Source organism: Coregonus lavaretus (genome assembly GCF_964263955.1).
Source record: "Coregonus lavaretus genome assembly, chromosome: 25".
NCBI lineage: Eukaryota > Metazoa > Chordata > Actinopteri > Salmoniformes > Salmonidae > Coregonus > Coregonus lavaretus.
This window is the reverse complement of record NC_140012.1, coordinates 35,379,346-35,404,868: the sequence shown is the minus strand read 5'-3', so window position 1 is coordinate 35,404,868 and position 25,523 is coordinate 35,379,346. Positions and strand designations below refer to the sequence as shown.

Below are 25,523 nucleotides of genomic sequence, written 5' to 3'. Positions count from 1 at the left end.
AATCAAACATGGCATAGTAATGTTGAAACAGGATCTTAAAATAGAAGGGATTGCCAGCATTTGCACATACAGCATCAATCTGTGAAGTGGTCTCTGGTGCGTTTTACAGCTTTCATTCTTTGGTCTTTATTTTATTACAGAAAAAAGGCATACATGCAAATAAATTGAGTCCATTCACATATGAAATCACAATTTATAAAAGTGCATTTAACAAAGTCACAACCGTGCCAATTTTCCAGTCATACATCTTGATGTACAACAGATGCAGGATGCATACCTTGAACACTGTGTGCTTTGTATACATTCAGTACATTCCCATGTATCGACAAGATGAAGACTGCCACAGACTGTCATTAGCAGACAGGTGTGCCCTCAAAGACTAAAGCAGCAGTCAACCCTGTCTTGTCCTGCTTGAGTTGACTTCAATACTATCCCAATACTAATACCAATTATTTATTTGGAATCGATTCTTAACTGCGCTGTAGTTATCAGATTAGTAATGTGAGTGGTCCTTTGGTGCTGTCAAGGATCTTGCTATTGTAAATTGAACTTAGTTGAAGTTGTAAAAAGGTCATCCCCCTCATTTGTTGTTCAGCGGGACCCCATAGCTGGAGCTTCTCTTAATCTCAGTCTGTCCAATCATCCAGCGCACACCAACTGACACTGAGAATTGAATAGAAAGGAAAGAGACTTGAACATACTGTATGCTGAGGGTCGTATGACATCTTTGTGGTTACAGCATCCAGTGTAGATGTTTGACCAACATGTTTCTCAATGGAATGATTAGTGCAAACATGATTATGTAATGGAAGGCCCAATACTGTCATGTAAGCGATAAGGGCTAGTACCAATGCTTTTACAGACATGCGATGACAAGGCATGCAGTATTATAATTTAGTACTTTCCAAGAGTAAGGAACAAGCTGTTGATCAATATCAGACTTGGCTACTGCATTTCAAAATATTTGGACAAAGATTAGATGGTTAATAATGGCTAAGATTAGGGAGAATGTACAAATAAATGCACCTTGGGCTCGATTCAATCCGTAGCACATAAGATCTGTATTGTAGCGCGATTGACATTTTAAAGGCAATGTGACCGCGTTCTCTGAAACTGCATTAGAAAGGTAAATGCTGCACAAGTTGGTTCAATCATAAATTACAGTACTTAAGTAGTTTGTGGTACCTGTACTTTACTATTTATATTATTGACAACTTTTACTTTACTACATTCCTAAATAAAATGTGCTTTTTACTCCATACATTTTCCCTGACAACCAAAAGTACTCTATACATTTTGAATGCTTAGCAGGACTGGAAAATGGTCTAATTCACACACTTATCAAGAGAACATCCCTACTGCCTCTGATCTGGTGGACTCACTAAACACATACTTCATTTGTAAAGGACGTCTGAGTGTTGGAGCGTGCCCCTGGCTATCCGTAAATTAAAAAAACAAGAAAAAGGTGCTGTCTGGTTTGCTTAATATAAGGAATTTGAAATGATTTTTACTTTTGATACTTAAGTATATTTAAAACCAAATACTTTTAGACTTTTACTCGAGTCATTTTGTATTAAGGTATCTTTACTTTCACTCAAGCATGACAATTGGGGATCCTGGGCTGTGTCGCAGCCGGCCGCGACCGGGAGACCCATGAGGTGATACACAATTTGCCCAGCGTCGTCCGGGTTAGGGAAGGGTTTGGCCGGCCTGGATGTCCTTGTCCCATCTCGCTCTAGCGACTCCTGTGGCGAGCCGAGCGCATGCACGCTGACACGGTCGCCAGTTGGACGGTGTTTCCTTCAACACATTGGTTTGGCTGGCTTCCAGGTTAAGCGAGCAGTGTGTCAAGAATCAGTGTGGCTTGGCAGGGTCATGTTTCCGAGGACGCATGGCTCTCGACCTTCGCCTCTCCCCAGTCCGTACGGGAGTTGCAGCGATGGGACAAGACTAACTACCAATTGGAAATCATGAAATTGGGGGTAAAACAAAAAGGGATAACTGGGTACTTTATCCACCACTGGTAAATTACCTTTAAAATGTAAACCGCACTACAACGCAGGTCTTCCCCGCTACGGGTTGAATCGAGACCCTTATCGCCAAAGTTATTAGTCACAAAGTTATCCTGGTTGAAGGTGACTTTTGCAACACATTTGTCTCGAGGGCCAGATTTGGCTCAGGGGCTACCAGTTGATAAAATATACCAATAACACCCACCTGCAGCACAGAAAGCAACGGTGGCTAGGATGGTGAGAATAGACCCAGACTTGACCAGCTGGACCAGGAGGAGGCAGAGGGGGTATAGGAGAAGGCAGGTCCAGCCCAGCCAGTTGATCAGGGCCCAGGACCTGCGTGGTGGAGTAACTTTGGGGCCTGGGAAACACCCTGTCTGGCTGTAGTCCTCCTGGAACTTGTCCTGGAAAAACGATACATGACCACATCAGTTATCTTACAAACAGGAGCATAGACCATTGGATTCACAGCCATGACCATAAGAAAGTGGGAAGAGAGGGGTAAAATATTTTTGTTTTTTATGAATTTTATGTCTCTGATGTTGTCTATATAATGTATTTATTTTTGTAGTGGATCTCTTTTAACGCAGTGCAATGAAGTATTATCTAATTTAATCTAACCTGGGCCATTTTACATCAGTTACTGTACATATGGGTCGTATTGTGCAAGTGTTCGAAGAAAGTGTTTGGTGCAATATTTGTGAATTAAACATTGGGGACAGAATAAAGTTATAATGTAAGGGTGAAGAGTAGGTACTGACATTAAGATAAAGTATAAATGGAGAGTTTTGGCTTTGTTCTTGGCGCTTACTGTCCTCTTAAAGAGCTTTCTGTTAAAAAATAAAGCTCTCCTTTCATTCCACTTCTTCATCTCTCTCTCCCTACGTCACCGCTGAATAGAAGTCTGAGGTCTACAAAGGAAAGACTGTACTGATCTAAAAGGAGACATGTAGGCCTGCCACCACTATCCATAAAGGTTGACTACCTACTCACACTAGAACCAGGACATAAAACTGTATTGGTTCCAATAGTCTTGTTTGATAGGAACTTCTTGTTCATGTAGAATGATCACAAGCACTCAATGCAGACAACTGCAGTGTCAAACCTGTTCAGTGCATGAGTGCTGTGAATAGGACTATAGCTGCGTTTACGAAGGCAGCCCAATTCTGATCTTTTGCCCAATTATTGGTCTTTTGACCAATCAGATCAAATCATTTGCCCATAATTGAGCCAAAGATCATAACTGTACATATTGGTCGGATTGTGCAAGTGATCGAAGAAAGTATTTGGTGCAATGTTTGTGAATTAAACATTGGGGGCAGAATAAAGTTATAATGTCAGGGTGAAGAGTAAGTACTGACATTAAGATAAAGTGTAAATGAAGAGAGTTTTAGCTTTGTCCTTTGTGTTGTATCCCTTACTGAACAAATAGATGCAAACTGCACCTTGTGCAAATTCTTAGTTAGTAAATCTGGCCCATAATGAATTGTGATCCCGCTCCCCAATAAGAACACCACCTTCTCCTGGTAGAGTTTGTGAAGCCAGGCAGAACACTCAGCCTCATCCTCTGGTATGGACTCCAGAGGGATTCTCCTAGAGATAGGAAGGTAGAAGGGAACACATTTATTTTAGCTATCCAATTAAATTAAATTAAATTCAATAGAACTTTATGGTCCAGTAAAAATAAAACAGTCCAAGACAGTTGTGAAGAGGGCACGACAAAGCCTATTCCCCCTCAGGAGACTGAAAAATGTGGCATGTGTCCTCAGATCCTCAAATAGTTCTACAGCTCCACCATCGAGAGCATCCTGACTGGTTGCATCACTGCCTGGTAAGGCAACTGCTCGGCCTCCGACCGCAAGGCACTACTGAGGGTAGTGCATACGGCCCAGTACATCACTGGGGCCAAGCTTCCTGACATCCAGGACCTCTATAACAGGCGGTGTCAGAGGAAGGCCCTAAAAATTGTCAAAGACTCGAGCCACCCTAGTCATAGACTGTTCTCTCTGCTACCGCACGGCAAGCAGTACCGGAGCGCCAAGTCTAGGTCCAAAAGGCTTCTTAACAGCTTCTATCCCCCAAGCCATAAGACTCCTGAACAGCTAATCAAATGGCTACCTGGACTATTTGCATTTCACTGTAAGGTCTACACTTGTTGTATTCGGCGCATGTGACAAATGCAAATTTGATTTGATAAAGACAATATATGGGCCTTGAGATCAGTGAGGTATGCCTCTAACCAATGACCCTTCCAGGTCCCACTCATAGCACTTGCCCAACTTGCGATAGAAAATGCAGGCTTAAAATGTATTCCTATTATCCATACATACCTTACATATAAATCTGGATGATACTTCTCCCCATTGAGAACTCCTAACAAGGTTGGAGTTTCGTTGTTTCTGAAATTTAGTGTACAACAGTACACCGCAGCAACTAAAGGGGTAACAGAGAAAAACAAAAAGTTCAATGGCACCAGTCTTCATCCAAAATATTAAAAAATAATACTTAGATATTCACTCATGAGCAGGGTTGTACGGAAGAGTATTAAGGGGAAGGGGATACCTAGTCAGTTGCACAACTGAATGCATTCAACCCAACTCTGAATCAGAGAGGTGTGGGGGGCTGCCTTGAATCGATGTCCACGTCATCGGCAACCGGGGAGCAGTTGTTGCTGGGGGTTAACTGCCTTGTTCAAGGGCAGAACATCAGATTTTCCCACCTTGCTGGCTCTGGGATTCGAACCAGCAACCTTTCGGTTACTAGCCCAACGCTCTTAACTGCTAGGCTACCTGCCGCCCCCATATTAGGGCCAAGTGAAGAAAAGAAAATAGCTGGTGGTGGTAATTGGATTTTAAAAATAGCACTTTAAATAAGTGGCAATATTTAGAGAATAAAGTAGAAATTAAATTTAGAGAATAAAGTCGCAATATTTCAAGAATAAAGTCCATTTATTTTTTATAGTCCATATATTTTTTAGAAAGTCGACATTGAGAATAATGTTGCTGTTATATTTTAAGATTAAAGTAGGGGATATGGTTAACTGCATGTCTGTCTGGCTCCCTGTTGCTGTGCACACCACCATGGCACAACCTCTTCTAGGTCCTAATACTTAATGTAATACTTAATAATTTGGTTATTATGTTCTAAAAGAGCAAGGATTTGCTTGTTACTAAAGCCAATTCTAAAGTATAGTTTTACCAGTCCTCTAACTCAGGCATTTCAATGGTGGCGTGCACAGCAACAGGGAGCCAGGGAGGCATGCAATTAATAACCAAATCCCCTACTTTCATCTTGAAGTACAACTGCGACTTTATTCTCGAAATATTGCCACTTTATTCACGAAATTTTATTTGGAATATTCCCGAAAATGTATTTCAACTTAATTGTCAAAGTATTTAAAGTCTTTAAAGTCCTATCTGTGCAAAAAAAATATCCAAGTACCACCACCCAGCACCTATTTATTTTTTCTCTTCACTTGGCCCTAATACTCTTCTGTAGTGTTGAGTAGGTTGCTTTCTAAATTTTATCCGTTAGTTATTAGTTAGCTGTCCAAAATTGCAATCAGTAACGTAACCTTTGTATTACCCAAACTCAGTAACAATCTGATGACTTTGTTACTTTTGGATTACTTTCCCCTTAAGAGGCATTCGAAGAAGACATAAACACATTCCACAGGTGGAACAAAGTTAAACTGAGAAAACAAAGGTGTCAATGTATTTTCTCGCAAACATCCTTTCTGAATTTAAAAATAATCATCTAGTTTTTCAAAAGTATCTGTAATCTGATACAGTTTTTATGTAATCAGATGACATGTAATCAGTCACTCCCCAACCCTGCTCATGTGTTTGACATCCTGGAGCTCTCCACGGTTCCACACCTGTCCCTCTGAGGTTCTGAACGGCTACCCAGAAGCCCTTGGTCCTGGGCAGGAGGTGGTGTTTGAGTTTGGGCAGGCCTTTCTTCTCTGCCACCTCCATACTGATCCGATGCTTCTCCTCTGTGAAGCGTGTTCCCTCACAGTGGAGCAAGAACTGGCACACAATTAGAGATTCACTGTAGCATCAAAACTCTGTTTAGATTGACCAACCAACCTGTATGCTCATGTTTACAAGGTGAGTATCATTATATTCTCACATTGTTATCCTTCCTAGACTTGTGACATAATGTTGATGGTATTAGATTAACAACCAAACTGCATACTCATGTTTAGTTGTGAAGAAAGCTGGAATTAGGAGTTTAAAAAGATGCCACATCCATCACATCCTCTCATGAACTATACATGTCTTAATCAACTTTTTAGTATTAAGTGTCATTACTGATTGATTACTTTACTGGTTGATTGATTGGTTGGTTGATTGATGGCTCACCCAGAAGTTCTCAGGGTAATCCCGTAAATTCTGAAGACTCTGGACAAAGTTCCTCTTATCTTCCTCCCACTTCCTCTTAATAAACACCATCTCCAGGAAGTACCACATCCAGCCAATCACAGGCAGGTACGACAACTCTTTCTTGGCTAAACATTTGGAGGCCTGGAAAGGGAAAGATTGTTAATGTGTTTGAGTACAGAGGGCATCAAAGAACTTCTGAAAATCTGGGTCTTTTCTCAATTAATCTTTCTGCAATTCATTACATCCCACCTTCTTTGCCTCCTCCTTCACGGTATTGAAGGAGAAGGTCCAAGGTGAGAAGGAGGCAAGGAGAGAGGATGCAAGGAATCTAAGACAGATTCATCGAGAAAGAGCCCTGTTCTCTTACCCCAAGGACCCCAAATATGTCACAGAAGGTCCAGCCACACAGAAAGTCTATTTCAAAGTTGTGGTTGAGGACGACGATGGCGTTCTCTTTGCCGTAGAGTCGGTAGTTCTCTGGGTCTGTGTAGAGCACAACTTCAGTGCCAGACCACCACTCTAGGAGAGCCACAGATTCTGGGGAACACACATAGCATAACATTACAGAGTAAAGTGTAAATAATATAACACTGTGTCAGCAGGTACAGTAACTTTGCATTGCAGTTATTGCACAACGTTTGAGAGAGGATAGCCCTCCTGCAGCGTCAGTGCACTTAAAGGGGCAATCTGCGATTGGTACATACATTTTTTTCTTTTAAATGGGTGATATATACCCATTGATTCTTGAAGAATATAACTTATAAATACCTCATGAGCTTAGATCAACTGTCGATCCCCATCAATATCCAAAATATAAGCTTTTTTTACTCTGTTGTTTGTAAATAATGCAATTGGAAACAAACACTGTATATCCTCAAAACATGGTTAAAACTATCATTTTGATCTCATTGATGGTCATGAACTGCCATCCCTCAGCTTTTTACCAAAACAGTGGCGGGGAATCCGCTTTGTTTTTGTTTGAACTGCATATCAAATTCAATCACATTTTATTGGTCACGTACACAGATTTTGCAGACGTTATCGCAGGTGTAGCGAAATGCTTATGTTTCTAGCTCCAACAGTGCAGTAATACCTAACAATACACACAAATCCCCAAAATGTTAATTAATTAAGAAATATTAGAACGAACGAGCAATGTCAGAGTCCGGGATGGATGGATGGATGGATAGATGGATGTGTGTATAGTATGTGTACAGCAGTTGTTATATAGGATAATCCTTGACTAGAATACAGTATATACAGTTGAAGTAGGTAGTTCACATACACCTTCCCCAAATACATTTAAACTCAGTTTTTCACAATTCCCGACATTTAATCCTAGTAAAAATTCCCTGTCTTAGGTCAGTTAGGATCACCACTTTATTTTAAGAATGTGAAATGTCAGAATAATAGTAGAGAGAATGATTTTTCAGCTTTTATTTATTTCATCACATTCCCAGTGGGTCAGAAGTTTACATACGCTCAATTAGTATTTGGTAGCATTGTCTTTAAATTGTTTAACTTGGGTCAAACGTTTCGGGTAGCCTTCCACAAGCTTCCCACAATAAGTTGGGTGAATTTTGGCCCATTCACCCTGACAGAGCTGGTGTAACTGAGTCAGGTTTGTAGACCTCCTTGCTCGCACATGCTTTTTCAGTTCTGCCCACAAATGTTCTATAGGATTGAGGTCAGGGCTTTGTAATGGCCACTCCAATACCATGACTTTGTTGTCCTTAAGCCATTTTGCCACAACTTTGGAAGTATGCTTGGGGTCATTGTCCATATGGAAGTCCCATTTGCGACCAAGCTTTAACTTCCTGACTGATGTCTTGAGATGTTGCTTCAATATATCCACATAATTTTCCTTCCTCATGATGCCATCTATTTTGTGAAGTGCACCAGTCCCTCCTGCAGCAAAGCACCCCCACAGCATGATGCTGCCACCCCCGTGCTTCACGGTTGGGATGGTGTTCTTCGGCTTGCAAGCAACCCCCTTTTACCTCCAAACATAATGATGGTCATTATGGCCAAACAGTTCTATTTTTGTTTCATCAGACCAGAGGTCATTTCTCCAAAAAGTACGATCTTTGTCCCCATGTGCACTTGCAAACCGTAGTCTGGCTTTTTTATATGGCGGTTTAGGAGCAGTGGCTTCTTCCTTGCTGAGCGGCCTTTCAGGTTATGTCGATATAGGACTTGTTTTACTGTGGATATAGATACTTTTGTACCTGTTTCCTCCAGCATCTTCACACGGTCCTTTGCTGTTGTTCTGGGATTGATTTGCACATTTCGCACAAAAAGTATGTTAATCTCTAGGAGACAGAACGCGTCTCCTTCCTGAGTGGTATGACGGCTGCGTGGTCCCATGGTGTTTATACTTGCGTACCATTGTTTGTACAGATGAACGTGGTACCTTCAGGCGTTTGGAAATTGCTCCCAAGGATGAACCAGACTTGTGGAGGTCTACAATTTTATTTCTGAGGTCTTGGCTGATTTCTTTTGATTTTCCCATGATGTCAAGCAAAGAGGCACTGAGTTTGAAGGTAGGCCTTGAAATACATCCACAGGTACACCTCCAATTGACTCAAATTATGTCAATTAGCCTATCAGAAGCTTCTAAAGCCATGACATCATTTTCAGGAATTTTCCAAGCTGTTTAAAGGCACAGTCAACTTAGTGTATGTAAACTTCTGACCCACTGGAATTGTGATACAGTTAATTATAAGTGAAATAATCTGTCTGTAAACAATTGTTGGAAAATGTACTTGTGTCATGCACAATGTAGATGTCCTAACCGACTTGCCAAAACTATAGTTTGTTAACAAGAAATGGTTGAAAAACAAGTTAATGACTCCAACCTAAGTGTATGCAAACTTCCGACTTCAACTGAACATATGAAATGGGTAAAACAGTATGTAAACATTATTAAAGTGATCAGTGTTCAATGACTATGTACATAAGGCAGCAGTCTCTAAGGTGCAGGGTAGAGAACTGGGTGGTAGCCAGCTAGGAACAGTGACTACGTTCAGGGCAGGGTACTGGGCGGAGGCCGGCTAGTGGTGACTATTTAACAGCCTGATGACCTGGAATTAGAAGCTGATTTTTCAGTCTCTCTGTCCCAGCTTTGATGCATATGTACGGTCTCTGCCTTCTAGATGGTAGCGGGGTGAACAGGCTGTGGCTTGGGTGGCTGAGGTCCTTGATTATCTTCTTGGCCTTCCTGTGACACCGGGTGCTGTAGATGTCCTGGAGGGCAGATAGTGTGCTCACTGTGATGCGTTGGGCTGACCGCACCACCCTTTGGAGAGCCCTGCGGTTGCGGACGGTGTAATTGCCGTACCACACCGTACCAGGCATTGATACAGCCTGACAGGATGCTCTCAATGGTGCATCTACAGAATTTCGTGAGGGTCTTAAAGGGCTAAGCCACATTTCTTCACCCTCCTGAGTGGATGGACCATGTCTATGTGGATGGACCATTTCAAGCTCTCTCTGCTGTCTCCTGAAGTCCACGATCAGCTCCTTCATTTTGTTGGTGTTGAGTGAGAGGTTATTCTCCTGGCACCACTCTGCCAGGGCCCTCACTTCCTCCCTGTAGACTGTCTTGTTGTTGTTGGTAATAAGGCCTACCACTGTTGTGTCGTCAGCAAACTTGATGATTGAGTTGGAGACGTGCATGGCCACGCAGTCATGGATGAACAGGGCGTACAGGAGGGGGCTGAGCACGTACACTTGTGGGGCCCACGTGTTGAGGATCAGTGTGTTGTTGCCTACCTTCACCACCTGGGGTTGGCCCGTCAGGAAGTCCAGGACCCAGTTGCACAGGGCGGGGTTCAGACCCAGGGCCTCAAGCTTAGTGATGAGCTTGGAGGGCAATATTGTGTTGAAGGCTGAGCTGAAGTCGATGAACAGCATTCTTACATAGGTATTCCTCTTGTCCAGATGGGATAGGGCGAGAACGAGAGCTCACTGTCCTCATGAGCGGTGGTGGCCCGAAGACGGTGTTTAGCTTGTCCGGGAGCAAGGTGTCGGTGTCCGCAATGTGGCTGGCTTTACCTTTATAATCTGTGATTGTCTGGAGCCCCTGACACATACGTCTCATGTCTGAGCTTGTCCCTTTAATCACTGAAGTGAAACAATAGTGAAAGAGAGTGATATTCGGTTTGTATTTCAGGCCAAGAGAAGGCCTGCAGTAGAAGTAAAGAACAGTAGAATAGATCCTACTCACGGCTGGTGAGGCAGTATCCCAGTTTACAGTTGATCCTCCTGGCCAGCTGCTTGTTGATTGGCCAGAGGGGCAGAGTGCAGATCTGTAATAGGTTGACCAGGAGACCGCTGACCAAGAACCCATAGCAGATGACCAGATGACACAAGAACTGGCCCTTCAACCACTGTACCAGACCCATCTAGAGGAGAGGAGTGGGGAGGAAGGGAAAGGGGATACCTAGTCAGTTGCACAACTGAATGCATTCAGAGGAGCGGAGGGGAGAGGAGAAGGGAGGTATTTGGTATTTTATTAGGATCCCCATTAGCTGTTGCAAAAGCAGCAGCTACTCTTCCTGGGGTCCACACAAAACATGAAACATGACATAATACAGAACATTAATAGACAAGAACACCTCAAGGACAGAACTACATCCATTTTTTTTTAAGGCACACGTAGCCTACATATCAATACATACACAAACTCTCTAGGTCAAATAGGGGAAAGGCGTTGTGCCTTGAGGTGTTGCTTTATCTGTTTTTTGAAACCAAGTTTGCTGTTCACTTGCGCAATATGAGATGGAACGGAGTTCCATGCAATAATGGCTCTATATAATACTGTACGCTTTCTTGAATTTGTTCTGGATTTGGGGACTGTGAAAAGACCCCTGGTGGCATGTCTGGTGGAGTAAGTGAGTGTGTCAGAGCTGTGTGTAAGTTGACTATGCAAACAATTTGGGATTTTCAACACATTAATGTTTCTTATAAAAAGAAGAAGTGATGAAGTCAGCCTCTCCTCAACTCTTAGCCAAAAGAGACTGGCATGCATAGTATTTATATCAGCTCTCTGATTACAATGAAGAGCAAGACGTGCCGCTCTGTTCTGGGCCAACTGCAGCTTAACTAGGTCTTTACTTGCAGCACTCGACCACACAACTGGACAATAATCAAGATAAGACAAAAATAGAACCTACAGGACTTGCTTTTTGGAGTGTGGTGTCAAAAAAGCAGAGCATCTCTTTATTACACAGACCTCTCCCCATCTTTACAACCATTTAATCTATATGTTTTGACCATGACAGTTCACAATCTAAGGTAACGCCAAGTAATTTAGTCTCCTCAACTTGTTCAACAGCCACACCATTCATTACCAGATTCAGCTGAGGTCTAGAACTTAGGGAATGATTTGTACCAAATACAATGTTCTTAGTTTTACTGGCCACCCATTCCAAAACACACTGCAACTCTTTGTTAACGGTTTCAGTGACTTCATTAGCTGTGGTTGCTGATGCGTATATGGTTGAATCATCAGCATACATGGACACACATGCTTTGTTTAATGCCAGTGGCAGGTCATTGGTACAAATAGAAAAGAGTAGAGGGCCTAGAGAGGTGCCCTGCGGTACACCACACTTTACATTAGAGAAGCTTCCATTAACGAAAACCCTTTGAGTTCTATTAGATAGATAGCTCTGAATCCACGATATGGCAGAGGTTGAAATGCCATAACACATAAAAAAAATTCAACAACAGGTTATGGTCAATAATATCAAAGGCTGCACTGAAATCTAACAATACAGCTCCCACAATTTTCTTAGTATCAATTTCTTTCAACCAATCATCAGTCATTTGTGTCAGTGCAGTACAAGAGGGGGGAGGGGGGAGGATAAATAACAGACATAGTAGATGAGCAGCAGGTGACACAGGAACCACTGCACCAGGCCCATCTTCCTATTGGAAGATAGACTGTAAACCTTGTCAAACATTTCTCTGTCCTCACCTTCCCTTCTTCTGCACTGATTGGAAAATGACTTGACATTTTAAGCTTGTCATTCAGCTGGCTTTCACCTGGTCAGTTCTTTCAGATCAGAGGAGAGAAGGCAAAGAGAGGACAGATCTTTTAGACAGTTGCGACAGAGCCAAACAGATCCAATCTCGTATGATTTCCTGCCATCAAACATCCAAAATCCTGAACAAAATACAGTAGCTGACGTTGCATAAGATAGATGATTACGTCAGGCAAAAATGAAAGGAGGGTGGTTGGTCGGGCGTATAACACAAACGTCTAGCAACCAGTAGGTTGTGAGTTTGAATCTTATCACGGACAACTTTAGCATTTGAGCTAATTAGCAACTTTTCAACTACTTACTACTTTTTAGCTACTTTGCAACTAATTAGCATGTTAGCTAACCCTTCACCTAACCTAAATCAAATACATTTTTATTTTATCACATGCACCGAATACAAGTGTAGACTTTACTGTGAAATGCTTACTTATGAGTCCTTTCCCAACAATGCAGTTAAAAAGTAAGAAAATTAACAAATAGATAAAAAGAAAATAGCAACACAATAAAATAACACAATAAATAACAATAACGAGGCTATATACAGGCTATGTACAAGGAGTACCGGTACAGAGTCAGTGTACTGGGGTACGAGGTGGTTGTGGCGGTTGATTGAGGTAATACAGTATGTACATGTAAGTTTGGTTAGGTGATTGATTGAAGTACTATGTACATGTGGGTAGGGGGTGAAAAGCATAAAGCCCGGGTAGCCGTTTAATCAACTGTTCAGCAGTCTTATGGCTTTTGGGTAGAAGCCTTTTGGTCCCAGGTAGCATGAAGAACAGACTGTGACTTGGACGGTTGGAGTCTTTTACATTTTATATGGCATCACCTGGTATAGAGGTCCTGGATAGCAGGGAGCTCGGTCCCAGTGATGTACTGGGCCGTACGCACTACTACCCTCTGTAGCGCCTTGCGGTCGGATGCCGAGCAGTTGCCATACCAAGCGGTGATGCAGCCAGTCAAGATGCTCTCAATGGTGCAGCTGTAGAACATTTTGAGGATCTGAGGGCCCATGCCAAATCCTTTTGTTTCAGCCTTTCGGATTTACGTACAGAATAATACAAAATGATCTGAGACCAGGTTGGACAGCCAAGTCTCAAAGATACACATCAATGAGATACTGTAACTTCCAGTCCTCAGTATAGGTCACCATTGCACGACTACTATGCATGCATCGCTTGCATGTATTTACATTGTGTGCGAATGCACTACCAGAGTTTTGAAAAGTCTGTTTAATAATACTTAGGCCTACCTGTGGATATTTTGTCTCAAGTTCCCAGAGGTATGAGGACAAACCACCCAGACAACCGGTAGAGTAAGTTCAAATGTAATTTTATTTTATTCACATTATTTAGTCTCGCTGGCCACTTCAAATAGTTTAAGTTCAATATTTCAGAAGGTGAATTACGTAAGCTAGTCACTGGATGGCTAATGGGGCAAAGGTCACCCCACCCTCGCTCCACAACAGTTGGCAGAGCTATTGTGTTATCCTGACCCTGACTGACACAGTGAAGCGCTCACTGCCCTCCAAAGAGCTGGCTGTTAAAAAATAAAGCTCCTTTTATTCAACTTCTTCATCTCTCTCCCTTCCTCCATCTCGGCTGAATAGAAGTCATTGAGGTCTACTAACGAAAGATTGTACTGATCTAAAAAGGAGACATGTAGGCTTGCCACCACATCCATAAAGGTCCAAGGGTGGATTGGCCATCTGGCAATTCTGGCAAATGCCTGATGGGCTGGACAATTTTCTTGTTGGGTGGGCTGCTCGAAATTGACACACGAAAATATAATTTGTATATAAAAGTAAAACAATGGCAAAGGTGACATGGCTGGCAGCCCATGGGCCTGATAAGTTATTATTATTATTTTTTTTTTTTATTGTGCAATTTCTCTGTTATACTAACAGCCTTTGGCTGATCAGTGGGCAACGGCCAGCCCCCCTACCAAGATGGGCCGGCCCGGTTTTCTGATGAGCTGAGGTCACGCAAACTCACATTCAAAGTCAAACGCGGCATCAGCAAAGAGACCTGCTCCAACTCTGTCATCAGTTAAGACAGCCAAGATCATGGCTATTAAAAAACGGAAACAGTGCCTATAAATTAAGAAAGAGCATATTTTAAATTGTAACTCACTCAAAACTTCCTATTGATCCTAAAACCATGATTTGGTCAAACAGTGAAGTGCATTATCCTCCTGATTCCTGTAATCAAAGTGTCTGCCCTGCCCCTGTGCCTGTACCCTTGCTGGGGCCTGATGCTGGGATAAGCGAGCCACTCTCCTCTCCCCCCATGCACTCGAGAGAAAAATGTGTTCTGATTGTAGGCTATAACATTTCAAAATGCAAATACAGGAAAAACACAGCTTTGGAACCAAGACTTTAAAAGAACTGATATTGGCACAAGATGGAGGGAGTGTTGGAACATAACACACAAAATTACAGTTAACGAAAATGTACGCTTAATCCAGTATAAATGAATGTATAGAATTTAATATACAGTGGGGAAAAAAAGTATTTAGTCAGCCACCAATTGTGCAAGTTCTCCCACTTAAAAAGATGAGAGAGGCCTGTAATTTCATCATAGGTACACGTCAACTATGACAGACAAAATGAGAAAAAAAATTCCAGAAAATCACATTGTAGGATTTTTAATGAATTTATTTGCAAATTATGGTGGAAAATAAGTATTTGGTCAATAACAAAAGTTTCTCAATACTTTGTTATATACCCTTTGTTGGCAATGACACAGGTCAAACGTTTTCTGTAAGTCTTCACAAAGTTCACACACACTGTTGCTGGTATTTTGGCCCATTCCTCCATGCAGATCTCCTCTAGAGCAGTGATGTTTTGGGGCTGTCGCTGGGCAACACAGACTTTCAACTCCCTCCAAAGATTTTCTATGGGGTTGAGATCTGGAGACTGGCTAGGCCACTCCAGGACCTTGAAATGCTTCTTACGAAGCCACTCCTTCGTTGCCGGGCGGTGTGTTTGGGATCATTGTCATGCTGAAAGACCCAGCCACGTTTCATCTTCAATGCCCTTGCTGATGGAAGGAGGTTTTCACTCAAAATCTCACGATACATGGCCCCATTCATTCTTTCCTTTACACGGATCAGTCGTCCTGGTCCCTTTGCAGAAAACAGCCCCAAAGCATGATGTTTCCACCCCCATTCTTCACAGTAGGTATGGTGTTCTTTGGATGCAACTCAGCATTCTTTGTCCTCCAAACACGACGAGTTGAGTTTTTACCAAAAAAGTTCTATTTTGGTTTCATCTGACCATATGACATTCTCCCAATCCTCTTCTGGATCATCCAAATGCACTCTATCAAACTTCAGACGGGCCTGGACATGTACTGGCTTAAGCAGGGGGACACGTCTGGCACTGCAGGATTTGAGTCCCTGGCGGCGTAGTGTGTTACTGATGGTAGGCTTTGTTACTTTGGTCCCAGCTCTCTGGAGGAGGAGGTCGTCGGGTAAGCTTGGCTTTATACATGGCTTGGGCTTTGTCGAGTAAGGCTTAAACTATGTATTTAGATTGTAGTTAGGTATTGTAGGTAGTTATCGTGGGTTGTTGTAATTATTGTAGGTTAGTATTGTATTCGACTGTGCCCGGCATAGCACGAAGCTAGCTAGCTAACCCACCACCTGGACTAGCTAGCGAGTAGCTAATAGCAACGGTATAGTTATTTCACGCCTGAGAGTGCCTGTAATTACGCCAGCTGGCTGCCTACAATAATTACATACAATAATTGCCTACCATTCAGCTGTTTTCTAACCTCATTGTCTGAACCGTCAACGTTAGGTAGCAAGTGGCTACTGTGCTTGAAATTTAGCTAGCTTGTTGCTACCTGGATAGCTACTAGTAAACAATAGCTGGAACGACCGAGCGAACAGACGCGAACTGGCTGAGTCAATTCAGTGGCTAGCTTTGCACTTGGCTAGCTAACAGTAGCTGCTAGGGGTAAGTCATAACCTACATTTGTGTTTTGTTTTTTACATGTTGATAGCCCGAGTCGTTCAAGGAATTCGGGACATGGGTGACTAGTTAACGTTAGTTTGGCTCTCTCTGTGTGTTCGTGCCGTGAAAGGAGGGGTTCTTCTTTGTCTGAAAGCAATGGCTAGCTAGTTTGCTAACTATTCTAGCTAACTAACTGGCTGAATAAGTTGACGAAGGACTCGCTCAAGCTGTCGGGACTAACCCACAACGTTAGACACGGACACAAACGATCTGCTTGCGTGTTGATACACTGGTGGTTTGTTGTGGCCGAGTATTGGCGCTAAACCGTGTTGTTGGAGTCCGGCATGCTAGCTGGCTGTGGCGTCTTATGACTTGGTGCCCGGACGATTTTCACTGAATAATACTGCACCTAGTTAGCTAGCTGAATAAACTGAGTTAGTCTATTCCTAGAAAACATTGAACCGCTGTAGTTTACAACAATTATAGTTTCTGAGGTGGAAGTTGGGAGAGTTATATTTGGGAGTTGTGGTGAGGGAGGCCCCGCTCTCTCCTTTCCCAGATGTTTAGTTCATTTCATTCCGATCTCCTCTGCATTATTGTAGCCATTTGCTGCAGCCTGTCAACTATGCCACTGCCTATCCCTGTTCTCTCCTCTCCGCACAGGCTACACAAACGCCTCACACCGCGTGGCTGCTGCCTCTCTAACCTGGTGGTCCCTGCACGCACCACCGACCTGGAGTTCCAGGTCTCAGGCAGCCTCTGGAACTGCCGTTCTGCTGCCAACAAGGCAGAGTTCATCCCAGCCTATGCTACCCTCCAGTCCCTCGACTTCTTGGCGCTGACGGAAACATGGATTACCACTGAAAACACTGCTACTCCTACTGCTCTCTCCTCGTCTGACCATGTGTTCTCGCATACCCCGAGAGCATCTGGTCAGCGGGGTGGTGGCACAGGAATCCTCATCTCTCCCAAGTGGACATTCTAAATTTTTCTCCTAGCCCATCTGTCTATCTCCTCATTTGAATTCCATGCTGTCACAGTCACTAGCCCATTTAAGCTTAATATCCTTGTCATCTATCGCCCTCCAGGTTCCCTTGGAGAGTTCATCAATGAGCTTGACGCCTTGATAAGTTCCTTTCCTGAGGATGGCTCACCCCTCACAGTTCTGGGGGATTTCAACCTCCCTACGTCTACATTTGACTAATTTCTCTCTGCCTCCTTCTTTCCACTCCTCTCCTCTTTTGACCTCACCCTCTCACCGTCCCCCCCTACTCACAAGGCAGGCAATACGCTTGACTTCATCTTTACTAGATGCTGTTCTTCTACTAATCTCACTGCAACTCCCCTCCATGTCTCCGACCACTACTTTGTATCCTTTCTCTCTCTCGCTCTCCTCCAACACTACTCACTCTGCCCCTACACAGATGGTAATGCGCCGTCGCAACCTTCGCTCTCTCTCTCCCGCTACTCTCTCCTCTTCCATCCTATCATCTCTTCCCTCTGCTCAATCCTTCTCCCTCCAATCTCCTGATTCTGCCTCCTCAACCCTCCTCTCCTCCCTTTCTGCATCATTTGACTCTCTATGTCCCCTATCCTCCCGGCCGGCTCGGTCCTCCCCTCCAGCTCCGTGGCTTGATGACTCATTGCGAGCTCACAGAACAGAGCTCCGGGCAGCTGAGCGGAAATGGAAGAAAACTAGACTCCCTGCGGACCTGGCATCTTTTCACTCCCTCCTCTCTACATTTTCTTCATCTGTTTCTGCTGCTAAGGCCACTTTCTACCACTCTAAATTCCAAGCATCTGCCTCTAACCCTAGGAAGCTCTTTGCCACATTCTCCTCCCTGCTGAACCCCTTCTCAAAAAACCAACACTCGATCCCTCTGATGTCAACAACTACAGACCAGTATCCCTTCTTTCTTTTCTCTCCAAAACTCTTGAGCGTGCCGTCTTTAGCCAACTCTCTTGCTATCTCTCTCAGAATGACCTTCTTGATCCAAACCAGTCAGGTTTCAAGACTGGTCATTCAACTGAGACTGCTCTTCTCTGTGTCACGGAGGCTCTCCGCACTGCTAAAGCTAACTCTCTCTCCTCTGCTCTTGTCCTTCTAGACCTGTCTGCTGCCTTTGATACTGTGAACCATCAGATCCTCCTCTCCACCCTCTCCGAGCTGGGCATCTCCGGCGCGGCTCACTCTTGGATTGCGTCCTACCTGACCGGTCGTTCCTACCAAGTGGCGTGGCGAGAAGCTGTCTCCGCACCACGTGCTCTCACCACTGGTGTCCCACAGGGCTCAGTTCTAGGCCCTCTCCTATTCTCGCTATACACCAAGTCACTTGGCTCTGTCATATCCTCACATGGCCTCTCCTATCATTGCTACGCTGACGATACACAACTAATCTTCTCCTTTCCCCCTTCTGATAACCAGGTGGCGAATCGCATCTCTGCATGTCTGGCAGACATATCAGTATGGATGACGGATCACCACCTCAAGCTGAACCTTGGCAAGACGGAGCTGCTCTTCCTCCCGGGGAAGGACTGCCTGTTCCATGATCTCGCCATCACGGTTGACAACTCCGTTGTGTCCTCCTCCCAGAGTGCGAAGAGCCTTGGCGTGACCCTGGACAACACCCTGTCGTTCTCCGCTAACATCAAGGCGGTGACCCGATCTTGTAGGTTCATGCTCTACAACATTCGGAGAGTACGACCCTGCCTTACACAGGAAGCGGCACAGGTCCTAATCCATGCACTTGTCATCTCCCGTCTGTATTACTGCAACTCGCTGTTGGCTGGGCTCCCTGCCTGTGCCATTAAACCCCTACAACTCATCCAGAATGCCGCAGCCCGTCTGGTGTTCAACCTTCCCATGTTCTCTCACGTCACCCCGCTCCTCCGCACACTCCACTGGCTTCCAGTTGAAGCTCGCATCTCTTACAAGACCATGGTGCTTGCCTATGGAGCTGTGAGGGGAACGGCACCTCCGTACCTTCAGGCTCTGATCAGTCCCTACACCCAAACGAGGGCATTGGGTTCATCCACCTCTGGCCTGCTGGCTCCCCTTCCTCTGCGGAAGCATAGTTCCCGCTCAGCCCAGTCAAAACTGTTCGCTGCTCTGGCACCCCAATGGTGGAACAAGCTCCCTCACGACGCCAGGACAGCGGAGTCACTCACCACCTTCCGGAGACATTTGAAACCCCACCTCTTTAAGGAATACCTGGGATAGGATAAAGTAATCCTTCTACCCCCCAAAAAAATTACAAAAAAATATATATAAAAAATAATATATATATAACAAAAAAAATCAATAAAAAAAATATCCTTTGTAAAGTGGTTATCCCACTGGCTATAAGGTGAATGCACCAATTTGTAAGTCGCTCTGGATAAGAGCGTCTGCTAAATGACGTAAATGTAAATGTAATGTCATTCACTAGGTCCCCCCGTGTGGTTCTGGGATTTTTGCTCACCGTTCTTGTGATCATTTTGACCCCACGGGGTGAGATCTTGCGTGGAGCCCCAGATCGAGGGAGATTATCAGTGGTCTTGTATGTCTTCCATTTCCTAATAATTGCTCCCACAGCTGATTTCTTCAAACCAAGCTGCTTACCTATTACAGATTCAGTCTTCCCAGCCTGGTGCACGTCTACAATTTTGTTTCTGGTGTCCTTTGACAGCTCTTTGGTCTTGGCCATAGTGGAGTTTGGAGTGTGACTGTTTGAGGTTGTGGACAGGTGTCTTTTATACTGATAACAAGTTCAAACAGGTGCCATTAATACAGGTAACGAGTGGAGGACAGAGGAGCCTCTTAAAGAAGAAGTTACAGGTCTGTGAGAGCCAGAAATCTTGCTTGTTTGTAGGTGACCAAATCCTTATAATTTTCCACCATAATTTGCAAATAAATTCATTAAAAATCCTACTATGTGATTTTCTGGAAAAAATGTCTCAATTTGTCTGTCATAGTTGACGTGTACCTATGATGAAAATTACAGGCCTCTCTCAGCTTTTTAAGTGGGAGAACTTGCACAATTGGTGGCTGACTAAATACTTTTTTTCCCCACTGTACAAGAGACAAAATTCACAAATTCTACAGGAAAACGGCAGAGTCATGTCTTAAGTGTAAAACTAACAATGACTAAATAATTCATGCCTTCTGGGAGTGCTATAAAGTCTAAAAGTTATGGGCACAGTTAAAAAGCTTGCTGTCAGAAGTTTGACAATGTAAATGTACTTTTAATCTGTATATCAGCATATTTCAAGACATGGCATATGGGGGTGCGGTGAGATACCCAATGTGTTGGACAATATTATTTAACACTTATATTGAAGAAGCTATTACTTAAATACTGGAAGTCAAATGATACTCCAACGTTAAGAGAATGGAATAATCAAATGCTTTATTATTTAAATATTGGAAAAAAATCTGTCTACACAAATTTGAAATCATATGAGTTAGGGTCTTACAAGTATTAGAAACAACATTAGGTGTGGATATGGTGGGAACATTGGGTCTGAGCAAGTGTGATATTGTTAATGTTTGTGGAAATGAATGTATGTAATGTTAAGTTGTTAATGTTTTTTGTCTATGTATGTTTTTTGTTTGTTGTAAAAAAAAAAAGAGCACAAAAAGGTAAATAAAATACAAAAATGTGTCAATGAAGCTTTATTAATAATCGTAGCAAATTATGCATCAGGAATGGTGGAGATCCTAGCAGGCCTGTCCAATGGGACAACCCTATTCATAATTGCATGATCATTTTGATTAAAGGGATACTTGGGGATTTTGGCAATGAGGCCCTTTATCTACAGTATTTCCTCTGATGAACTTGTGGATACCATTTGTATGTCTCTGTGTCCAGTATGAAGGAAGTTAGAGGTAGTTTCATGAGCCAATGCTAACTAGTGTTAGCACAATGACTGGAAGTATATGGGTATCTGCTAGCATGCTATGTTAACTTGTTTATTGTTTTTGTCTATATATGGTTTTTGTTTGTTGTAAAAAAAAAAAAAAACTGCAAAAAAAGGAAAATAACATATATAATAAATAAAAAAGAACAGTTTAGGAAGCTTCGTCCCCTTGTCCTTGTCGAAGAGAGGATGGTCTCAGCTTTCTGTAGGTATCATTTGTATTTCTCAACTCTCAATATTCAGCTCAATAGCAACTATTTTACAACCAATATATTTGATATGGCTTTGAGATATGGAGCGGTGCGTGCGCAAAATGCGCATCGGCCATTGCGAGGGCATAGGCCTATAGCTATCATGGGTAGTAGCCTGTAACTTCAACGTTCTTTTTAGGACAGTACATGTACTGTTGGATGAATAACGCCAGTGGGTATTATATTTAAAGTTAGCAATCTAGTTAATGTGTTTTGAGTATCCACTTCCTCAGGTGTTGAACCCCCTATTAACTGAATTGCTTTTATAGAGGACTGAATTGAATTGTGAGGATGACCACAATTTATTTTCACAATGAGCCAAATCTATTGGTTTTCTACCCAAAGTTGCAAAGGAAATGTGATCTATTTAATAAACACAAGACACCAGCAAAATGGATAAAAGACTGTGGCAGTATTGCAGGAACAGCGGCATAAATATTTACTTACTTACTTTAAAAAACATTCTGCATTGTTGGTTAAGGTCTTGTAAGTAAGCATTTCACGGTAAGGTCTACACCTGTTGTATTCGCCGCATGTGACAAATGACTGTAAGTCGCTTTGGATAAAAGCATCAGCTAAATGGCATATTATTATTATTATAAATACAATTTGATTTGATTTGTTCTAGTGGTCAAAACCTGGTACTTTCACACTATGGTAAATAGTGCAAGCAACTTCATTTAGTAATTCCTTTGAACAGGGGAGAGAGAAAAAAAAACTCCAGATTCACAGGGAATACATTACATAAGCAACACTCCAAGCTACAGCTTCATACCACTTGTCAAAGATAGAGAACTGATACTGTATACTGGGTGTTGGGGTGGGATTGGCATGGGGTGTGGGTGGTCCTTGGGTGGCTTTTGACCATTTAAAAAAAGTATATTCTTCATGTCTTACTCATTGGTAGGAAGAAGTTTGGTCCAAATCGGATGTTGGGTACTATATTTATAGAATGAATCCTATAAATTAAAATGACCAATTTGGGTGCAATCAATTAGCTTAATTTCTCAGCGATCAAATTATATTTCAACAAAATAATGTTTCAGAAATGCTAATCGTATCTGTTACTAACTACAGAAACTATTTCAGAACAATCTGAGATGGTGGGTGTCGAAATCCTATTTATTGTGCTCTTTGAGGTGGAATGATCCTAATCTAATCTAACCTAACTCTGTTCCACCAGCCAACTTCTCAACAGGACTAGGCACATCTCTAGGCAGACAACTGTGCTTACAGGTACACCTCGTCTGACTGGCTATCTGATGATTATACAACGTTGATGACACACCCCGCTAGGTTACACACTGGGAAATACTATAGTGTACCAATAGGTGACTGGCCCTACCTAACCACACCACAATACAATACAATCTACAATGGAGGACTTTACCTCAGGGGAGTGGTGGTGTACAGTAGCCTGTCAAACCTCACCTATGCTTTTGAGGAAGTATCAGGACGGGAGAGGAAAATAGTTTTACATGTTCATTCTAAGCAAATGCATCCCATGACATCTTCTGATGCCAAATAGCACTTGGTCTCTATCTGAAGTGCTCAATGAATGGCATTCCATAAGAGCAAATTACTTCTAAAAAATATGATTTCAAACTATAGCCAACATGATTTGACTGGTTATTTTTGGTTATGATAACACTAAGTTAATATAGTTCAAAATCACAAAGCTTTTTTCATTGATTTAAATCGAACAGACTATGGCTTTAATTTATAATCAATAATCTTACCAAGGAACTCGTCCAAGTAGTTGTAGTATACAAAAAATGCAGTATCCTAATAATAAGACAGTGTGAAAAAACACCATAATAATTAGATTACCATAATAAAAGTGTGTTACCTACCTTGTCCCTGGCTTTCTTTTCTGGCAACGATAACGCGGCCAAGACACTGCCCGTGTGGTGAGATATCTCCATCCGTTGGAATACTTATTATTCTTCAGTGGGGTTTATCGGCGGTTGGCATCCAACGTTATAGTGCATTACCGCCACGTACTGTACTGGAGTGTGGGCCAGAGACAGGGAGAAACTAAATCCAACCTGCCAGCCCCGTTGCTCTTAAAAAAGATTACAAAATATTTGAGACTATATATAATGACGTTCTACTCAATACTCTTTAAACTAATGTCCTGTATCCCCTTCTCCCTCATACTAGATCTCATCCTCTCTCTTTCCCTCCGATACTGCCCACACTATAGCAATACATGCTCCATGGTCTCTGTTTCCTGACAATAATCACACTTTCCTGTTGGATGCTTTCCTATCACATTTAATGTCTTATTCAACTGGCTGTGTCCCACCCTTAATCTTGTAAAAATAGCCTCCTCTCTTCTGTCCCTTCCTGCCGTCCTCCCCGACTTTCCTCTGTACTTGAAATAAATGCCTTCCCTTATTATCTCTATTCCACTGCTCCTGCCATCTCTGCACCATCACTGTATATATCAGTCTTTTTGCCTCTGCCTTGCTCATTGAAACGTCAACATCAACATCCCCACTACTAAGTGCTTGTTTAGCCTATTCGTCTACTTCCTCGTTCCCCTCCACCCCCACATGGGCTGGGACCCAAGTACATCTTATCTGAATACCCATCTGTTTAATCATGCCATGGGTTTGTAGCACCTCATAAAGCAGGTATTGTCTGGTACGTGAGCTAAAGGACTGGAGACTCTTTAACACTGCACATGAATCCGAGCAAATAACTACTGTGTCTTGTTTGACTTCCTCCACCAACTCCAGGGCCAACAGTATGGCCATCAGCTCCGTCGTATATACAGCCAGATGATCTGTAATACGTTTCCTGATTTCCACCCCACATTCCTGCACTACAAATGCTGACCCAGTACGTCCTGTCCTTGGATCTTTTGAACCATCTGTGAAAATGGCCACAAAATCCTGATACACAGTTTCCAGACGTCTCTTAAAGAAATAAAATGGATCAACACCCTCCCTATCTTTCTGTAGTCTCTCCAACACTTCTAGATCAACTACTGGAGGCGGGAGTAGCCATGGTGGATTTTCCGTTGGAATACGGCGGTACAAGCGCTTGTTTCAAAGAGTGCTCCGTAAGCCACGCCCCAGTGGGCAGAGCTAGGCATGTTGCACCGGGACAAGTTGAAATACAAAGAAAAGCCTCTCAATTTACAATGGGTTCGCCTTTGTTTTGTGTAGCCTATTTATGCTCATATGTTTGAGACCAGTGTATTGCAGTTTATTTCGTTTTATACTTAATAAGTAAACTATCTTCGAGTAGTAAACAGGGAAACGTCTGCTAAATGACTAAAATGTAAAATGTAATGTAAATGAAACAATGAGTCCCAGACAGTTTGAAATAGAACATTCCAGAGGGGGGCATCGTTTACTAGGCTACCTACATTATTGGGACCATGGTTATCAATGGTTATTGGTTATTTACCAGGTAACAAGAAGTGAAAACGAAACAAGGACTGAAGTAATAGACTCCTTATTCTTCTCAACTAGAGATTGAAATAAATGGTGTTTCTTTGAAAAGATGGGCCTGGCTGACATGACAAATACATTCAAGGGGAAAGGATCCACAGACACTGCACATCTCTTTATTTACAATGCTGGCTGCCATCGTTAACACACACACAGGACATTGAATGCTACCTGAATTGACTCAGAAAAGTAACATAAGTAGGCCTACAGTATCACAGCGAGGTCAAACAGGTTTACTATAGGCAGGGTGTGGCTCAACAGGCAGTATGCATCCCAAAGGGCACCCTCTTCCCTATTACTTCTCCCTGTACCATGTATATGGAATAGGGTGCCCTTTGGAACAAATTCCATCTATTGATGAAGCCACCTGAAATCAATGGCTGCATGCCAATTGTCCATCTCCCTCTTCATGGATTTCCAAGCGTTGGATAGGTGTAAGCTTTGGCTTTAACTTCTTTGCACCATTGTTAAATCCCTGAGATGAGAAGAAATGTGTAAGTC

At 42.8% G+C, this 25,523-nt stretch overlaps 1 protein-coding gene across 2 annotated transcripts; it reads right to left on the bottom strand.

The window, feature by feature from the left end:
* Nucleotides 1-181: 181 nt before the first annotated feature.
* LOC311101222 (1-acyl-sn-glycerol-3-phosphate acyltransferase delta-like) lies at nt 182-24,616 on the bottom strand. Of its 2 annotated transcripts, XM_084142333.1 has the most exons (10): nt 23,412-24,065; nt 12,384-12,461; nt 10,629-10,806; nt 6,768-6,937; nt 6,380-6,541; nt 5,890-6,043; nt 4,343-4,445; nt 3,530-3,605; nt 2,218-2,416; nt 182-663 (listed from the first exon to the last, which is right to left on the bottom strand). In XM_084142333.1, exons 2-10 carry the CDS (start codon nt 12,420-12,422, stop codon nt 581-583), a joined length of 1,164 nt encoding a protein of 387 aa, XP_083998459.1. In that variant the 5' UTR covers nt 12,423-12,461; nt 23,412-24,065; the 3' UTR covers nt 182-580. The 2 variants fall into 2 exon arrangements, with proteins under 2 accessions (XP_083998459.1, XP_083998458.1); XM_084142332.1 differs by lacking the exon at nt 12,384-12,461 and having other exon boundaries at nt 23,412-24,616.
* Between the last annotated feature and the right edge of the window lie 907 nt (nt 24,617-25,523).

Coding starts and splice junctions, on each gene's coding strand:
- LOC311101222 (XM_084142332.1), bottom strand. CDS start 23,483: ATGGAGATATCTCACCACACGGGCAGTGTCTTGGCCGCGTTATCGTTG. Junction 4,446..5,889: donor TCAGAACCTCAGAGGGACAG/GTGTGGAACCGT, acceptor TTACCCCTTTAG/TTGCTGCGGTGTACTGTTGT. Junction 664..2,217: donor CGTTGCTTTCTGTGCTGCAG/GTGGGTGTTATT, acceptor TTCAATTCTCAG/TGTCAGTTGGTGTGCGCTGG.